Source organism: Arachis ipaensis, chromosome B06 (assembly GCF_000816755.2).
Source record: "Arachis ipaensis cultivar K30076 chromosome B06, Araip1.1, whole genome shotgun sequence".
Lineage (NCBI taxonomy): Eukaryota > Viridiplantae > Streptophyta > Magnoliopsida > Fabales > Fabaceae > Arachis > Arachis ipaensis.
This window is the reverse complement of record NC_029790.2, coordinates 32334743-32341875: the sequence shown is the minus strand read 5'-3', so window position 1 is coordinate 32341875 and position 7133 is coordinate 32334743. Positions and strand designations below refer to the sequence as shown.

At 31.2% G+C, this 7133-nt stretch overlaps 1 protein-coding gene across 3 annotated transcripts; it reads right to left on the bottom strand.

Annotated features, from left to right (window-relative positions):
• On the bottom strand, positions 443–6930 carry LOC107648656 (WRKY transcription factor 44). 3 transcript variants are annotated; one of them, XM_016352458.2, is made up of 7 exons: positions 6709–6930; positions 6475–6591; positions 2870–3214; positions 2655–2786; positions 1741–2438; positions 1328–1486; positions 443–926 (listed from the first exon to the last, which is right to left on the bottom strand). In XM_016352458.2, exons 3-7 carry the CDS (start codon positions 3089–3091, stop codon positions 737–739), a joined length of 1401 nt encoding a protein of 466 aa, XP_016207944.1. In that variant the 5' UTR covers positions 3092–3214; positions 6475–6591; positions 6709–6930; the 3' UTR covers positions 443–736. The 3 variants fall into 3 exon arrangements, with proteins under 3 accessions (XP_016207944.1, XP_016207945.1, XP_016207946.1); XM_016352459.2 differs by having other exon boundaries at positions 2870–3205; XM_016352460.2 differs by lacking the exons at positions 6475–6591; positions 6709–6930 and adding an exon at positions 3423–3561.

Here is a 7133-nt window from a genome sequence, read left to right as displayed (position 1 = left end):
AAAGAAAGATGATTGTTTTTTTTGGGCTAGACCGGTCCAGTCAGAAAACAACCCCACACGAACCGATTCCAAACAGGATGACCGGGTACAGACTACACCTAGCTCTAGCACCATCTGAGTAGCCATTGCACCAAGCATGTTGTCTAATTTTTCATGGCAACATTGGCTACATTAATGACAGTAATAAACTATTTTTTAATGGAAACAAAGCTCTAGACATGAAATGCAACCATAAAATAAAAACTAACAATATCTTGTGTGTCAATGGCTAATAGCCAAACTAATAGTAACAATGAAGGTCTGTTCAGTGCTTTCTTTGCAATATAAAAGGTTAGCATATACATGACATATATATACTCCAAACAAATTATTAATCTATGTAATGATAAAGTGGAAGCATATATATATATATATATATATATATATATATAGAGAGAGAGAGAGAGAGAGAGAGAGAGAGTATGGTGTATTTTTATGCTGAACCTTTTCATACAAGGTTCACTCATAATCTTCTCGGTTTCCACCATCAGATTGAAATAAGAAATTTGATCAAAACCATTTCTACTTTCAATCTAAAGGTGCAAAAGAGAAAGACCAGAACTGGATAAACACACCACAATTGAAGAGTTACAATGGTGTATGTCACTGACTCCACAATACAAATTCATAGGTTTTAAGACAGTAGCTATTGAATCATAGTAGTTTGTTATTGTTAAACTTGATTGTCGTGTTAAAATCATGGTTTGTCTTTACTAAGAGAAGCTTGTGAATCTCTCTCAGAGGGGACATTTGGGTTGATGTTCTTGATTGGCATCTCGTGATTGTGCTTTCCCTCATATGTAGTGACAAATGCTCTTGGATCATCTATTGCTCTCTCCACGTGCTTTCGAACATTACACTTCACATTTGTACATCTGTAGTAACTTCTGCAATATATGTCGGTTTATGTTATCAGAATAAAATTAATGAGAAAAGAAAAAGAACAAGATGCTAGTTAGTAGTCATATGAGTATGATTTTAAACTCTCTTTTGAGTCCTTAGTTTTAACTCTACATTTTAGAAACAGGAAGTAAAACTTGTAATTACCAACCTTTCAGGGATCATTTTATTAGCAAATTAATTTTTGGAGAGTATAAGGTGAAGATATGGTGGGAAATCTCACATCCACCATCTACATTACAGCCATACAGCAATACAAAGAAATGAAGAGATCATTAAAGCACTACAAAGCAGAACCGAAATTTCATTTTTTTTCAAAGATTTATTCTGACAGAGAGTGTATGCAACTTTAATTATTGGTACTAAAGAACAATCAATAAGTACAAACCTGGGATATGGATTGCCCTTCACCACCTTCTGCCCGTACTTCCTCCAGCGGAAGCCATCTCCAATTATCTCCGAATCTGTAGAACTCTGCAGCACAATGCGTGGCTCGATTAATGCTTCCTCTGACACTGCTGCTTCATTGGATCGACTCTCATTCCTCCTGAAGGAAGAGAAGCATTAACATAAAGTATATACTTTAATTAAAGACATGATGATGACAGTGAACTGAGCTCACAATTCAAAAAATAGAATTACTAATATCTTACTGGATTGAGAGTTTTACAAGAATGGAAAAGTATCAAGTTAATTTGTGCTAATTTCTCATGTGACAAATCACTTATCCATTTTTCAAATTAGTGTTAGAATATCTATTTATCCAATTAGACATTACAATGTTGTAGCAAGACCTTTTACCTTCTTTTACTTCTAGATTCTTCCTCCTCTGCCTCAAATCCTTTGCTTCCTTGCTCACATTCCCCACTTAGACCACACGAATTTTCCGGGCTTACCCCATATGCATTTAAAATAGAATCATTAGGCTGTGAAACTTTAACCCCATAAACCGAATTCGCAGGCAGCCCTGTGTCATTCTGGTTTTCTATTCTGCTATCATTCCTCTCACTGTGATTGTTACTCCACACATCTTGAGCCACTCCATCAGGCACCATTCCTGATCCTTGCATCCCTGCTGTTCCGCTGCGTTTAGGAGGCTGTGGCTTTGGATGGTTGTGTTCACCTTTATAAACAATTTCTGCAATCTGTCCATCAAATGATCTCTCAACCTTCTTCTTCACTGGACAATTAGGATGAGTGCACTTATAATAACTCCGCGGATACTCACTTCCTTTCACTTGCTTCTGCCCGTATTTCCTCCAGTTATACCCATCATAAGAAGGTCGATCGCAATTGATTGCGGATGTTAAAGCCTTCTGATCCTCCTCTATGTTCTGTTGCATCATCTTACAAGGTTCAGTAGTTTCAGAAGGTGGTGTAATGCTGTGACTGTGATAAAGATCAGAGCTCAGATTGGTTCCGAATCTTTCATGGCTGATATGATGAAGACCACCCTCCATTGATTGCCCGGATTGTTGCTGAATTGTACTGCAATTTCCCTTCTCCAAAGGAAGAGAAAAAGAATTGAGATAAAACATAAATGGATTTCAGAAGAGCTTTATAACAACAAAAAATTGTACTTCTTCCATTCCATTTTATTTGTGACTATGAAAATTTGGTACATCCTTCGATCAAAGATATTTACTTAAAACTACGGATAAAAGGAAGCAGAGGAAGTATTTCGATTTATCATATATGTACATATATACACTAACCATATTTGCCAAAAGAGAAACTGTTGTCCTTGACACAAGTTTTGCCATTGGTTTGTATATGAGGGACTGCTTGGTGTCAGAATTAGGACTCTTGTGGGAAGAATCACAAAGTGCAGCTCCAAAAATGTCATCCTGCAATTACAAAAAACCATAGGAATTGTAAAACCAAGAAGCTATGCAGGAAAGAGTCTGTGACTGCTAGACTGAGAGTTCACCTGAGAAGCAACAGACGGAGCGGGGGTGCGGTTCAGTGCCGGCTTGAACCTCACTGTCTTTGGTCTAATGGCAGAAACTGTTGCCTGGGAAGATTCAATTTGGGGTGATGAGGCATTAATGGCACCTGCAAGAAGCTCAGAGAAAGATCTGAAAGTATTACAATTAGGCCTTGAAGCAACTGGTTTTGCCACAACTACTCTCTCAGCTTCATCAATATCCATTTTCAGTCAGTACTTTTTACAAATAGATGGTCTGCAACTTCCACTCTTCCTCAGAAATAGCAGGAATTCCTCTTGATGATGGTTTCAACTCATCCTAAGATAAGGATCACCAACCTGGTACACCTAACATTATGCCAAGTTTTAATATTAGTTCCTAATACAGAAAGAAATTTCACTATCATGATTATGAGTCTCACTCATGCTACTGTGCCTGGTAAAGATGCCCAATGTAAACAAAAGAGAAGAGGCAGAGGCCATAAACAAAAGCAAAGATTTTAAAGAAACCAAATTCAAAACGATATATCTCTTTTCAGTTTCGAACATGAGATACCTTATTTATGTCTACTGTGTCATATGTCCTAATTAACTGTAAGACACTGTGGTGACTTTAATCCAGCTTATCATTTGATCATTTGATATGATCTAAAGTTGATACAGTGTCTATAAATACATTTTTTTTTCTTCACTTTATTTATTTAAATATCTTTTTCCAAATTTAATATATTCACATATATTAAACTATATTTTTTTGCCCGTGAGAGGAGAGGAGAGGTTGCTTTTTGTTTCTTTTGGTTGTAGTTTCAAGGACAGTACAGTTATAGTACCAAAACCATGATATATCATATATCACAGACTAAAATTATTTGAAACTTCAACTGCATTTAGCTACAAGAAGATCATCAATTAGGTTTTTGTATGGAGAAACATAGCAATGATTATGGAAACCATTTTTTAAGAATGTGTAATGTGGAAAGGAGTGTAGAAAATAGGAATATATTGTGGAACAAAAATTTTACTAGTAAACCAAATATTCATTTATTGTGTATAAATATATATATCTTATTTTATATCACTTTTTATGTGTATTTTTATATTCTGATATGTATATTGTACAAAAAATTATTATCAAGAGTTAACATGCATTCAATCATTATTATTTTAAGAGTATCCAATCATTTCTCTAATAAAATACTTCAATAGAAAAATCTTTTGTTGTATATATCTACACATTTATTGTATTCTCTATTTTCTCTATAATACTCTATCCTACTCTATAGTAGAATTAAGGAATAAAATGTCATATCAGTTGTTCAATTCATAGATTCTGAGACTTGAGAGACGACTAATGAAGCAATCCCAAGAGAGCTATCAATCATTCATTCTACCCTAACTAGGCTTAACCACGCAACAACACCATTCATTTTCGCAGCAATAAGAAATGTCCGTACAGGCACTTTCATTGAAAAGTTTGAAGAATGAAAAGAAAATTCTGATAATTTTATACATATCAGATATTCAGAAATAAAATAGAGGCACCAGCACCGACAAAACAATCCATCTATTTTGCTGGTCGCCCGCTTTTAATTAATATTCGATTAATTATTGTAACCTAAACTTTAAATAAAAACTGATGAAATTGGCCCACATACTCCTACACCAAAAAAAAAGTGACTGTCTAATACTCACAAACTTAATCAGTATAATCTCTAGCATTGAAATCCATTCCTAATAATCACAAAAGAAAAAGATTAGGCTAAAGTAAAGAGATTAGTAAAATAAAATTTTAATTAATATTGAATTTAAAAAAAATATTTAAAGTGAAAAGCTAATAAAATAATGAAATAAAAACTTAATTATAATTATATTTATAATTTTTTGTCATACATAAATTCTACTACTTTAATTCAAAAGTGATTGTACTTTTATTATTTTATTTTAGAAAAATTTTATCTTTGAATTTTTTATTTTTTTTATGTGTGAGTTTCATTATCTTAATTCAAAGATTATTAAATACTCATTTTTTTGCTTTACTAACTTTTTTATTTTAAAAGAGTTTAATTCAATCAAAAACTCATTTATTCTTAATTTAAAGATAATTAAACACTCGTTTTTTACTTTACTAATCTCTTAATTTTAAAAATGTTTCATCCCTTATTATAAATTAGAAGAAATGTTGTCCCAACTTTTATTATAACAGAAAATACTTGCGAAGAAATTGCTAACATTAATATAACAATGCTGCCCTCACTATGATTATAATAATATCTACTTTATTTCTACTATATATAATGAGGATAAGAGGCAGAGTTTGTGTATAATTTTTTTCCTTAAAATGCCCTTCCTCATATATATATAATTGTTAACTCAAAAAATTAAATTCATAATCTTTTAGTTTTAGTGTAACATAAGTTTTAAGACTTAACTAATTTAAAAAATTAATTTTAGTTCATAAAATACGTGATTTTTCTTTACCCACACACGTTATAAAGACTAAAGAGTATTGGTTCTTCGCATTTTTATATGGTATCATAATTATCCTCTAATTAAATATTTAGTTTGCGTAACCTTTTTTAATATACTTAGTTAGCACATATTCTTTCACTTGTTAAATAATATGTGAGACTCACTCTAATTAAGATTAGGGAAATGCTAGTTGTACAATATTAATCGGCCTTTAATCATCTTTTAATCAGATTTAAATAATATTTAATTATTTTTTTATTTTAACATGTTTTTATTTTGTAGATACATATCTATAATTAGATTTTAATTTAAATTTAAATTTTAAAATCCACCCACTTCATTGGTGGTTACTATGAATTTGCTTTACTTTCGTAACTTCACGTAATAGATACAGTTTTTTAAATTCCTTATTCTATGGGACATTCACAGGCATTAGTGAATCCCAAACCAAAAAGGACGCTGCCAGCTGAATTCTCCATCTTGTCTTCATTGATGAAGACTATCATCACCTTCCAGCTGAAGCACTCTCTCATTTTGCATTGGTAAAAGGTATCATTATTTTTCACACATATATTTATGTAATTTGTTGAGAAATATCATGTTCAATATTTTTAATTATATTTTAATTTAAACATAAAAGCACTCTACTAATTTAATTGGAATAAGGTTGATCTTATTTAATTTTATTAATAAAGTTGTTGCAAATAAAGTACTTTCTACGTAAGTAATTTGAACAGAGAAGTAAAAAAAAAATCTGGAGTTTAAGAGAGAAGATGTAGTTGATATAGTCATAAAAATTTTGTTGTTATTTATCAATTATAACACATATGATAGTATGATATTTTATTCAAAATATTTTTAAAACACATCCAAAATCAGGCTAACTTTAAATATTTAAAAAATCATTTGTCAATACAAATGTAATGAGCCATATATTTGAGGTGATGAGCATAAAAACCCAGAAAATAACCTAACAAAGAAAAGCACGCAAACGATCGATATTGTACGAAAAAGCAGCTCCAATATCTGAGTTCTTAATTTACTATTATGGTTATGCCTTCTGAGGAAAGTTATAAGTAACACATATTATAGTAATTAAGATAATAAATTAAGAAGAATAAAGAGAATTAAGAACTAACCAGATATCCAAGACCACCAATTGAAGCAACATATATATACTCTTAAGCTAAAGAGAACCATATAATTCTGTGTCTTCAATCTTTTTCCCAATACAAACCCCGAGTTTAACCCCTTTCCTGCATTTCAACGAAATTCAATGTCAGATAAAAAGGGAAATAAAAATATAATGAATAATAAACCTAATAATAAGTTCCTAACTAAAACGCATCATGAAGGGAAAGATTGAAATTTACTTCGGATTCGAGCGTTTCATCAACGATAACATTAAACAGTGACCTTATTTTTTATGTACATATATATATATGCGTGGTGCTTTATACATATAGATATGGAATGAGGAGGGAAAAAAGAAAGAAGCTAAATAATGAAAGAGGGAGGGAGATAGGAAGGAATGTCACTGGGTTTTGTTCCTAAAAGATAAAGTTCTGAACCTAAACGACAGTGTTGCTCTTTTAAACATTTTAATAAAATCAAACTAGTCGTTTGTGAAATATATATATATACACACACAAAAATGTATCATATACGCTATATAAATAAATCACTACATATATTTATATATACTTTTACATATTAATTCATATATTTTTTAAATAAATAAAAAATTATTAGAATAATCAAAACATGTCATACAATAGAATAATCAAATTTCAAATAG

Excerpts from the sequence above, each read along its gene's own strand:
- LOC107648656 (XM_016352458.2), bottom strand. The coding sequence starts at position 3,091 with ATGGATATTGATGAAGCTGAGAGAGTAGTTGTGGCAAAACCAGTTGCT. Across the intron at positions 2,439-2,654 it reads TTTCTCTTTTGGCAAATATG|GGAAATTGCAGTACAATTCA; the intron begins GTTAGTGTATAT and ends CCTTTGGAGAAG. Across the intron at positions 1,487-1,740 it reads GAATCTAGAAGTAAAAGAAG|GAGGAATGAGAGTCGATCCA; the intron begins GTAAAAGGTCTT and ends CTCTTCCTTCAG.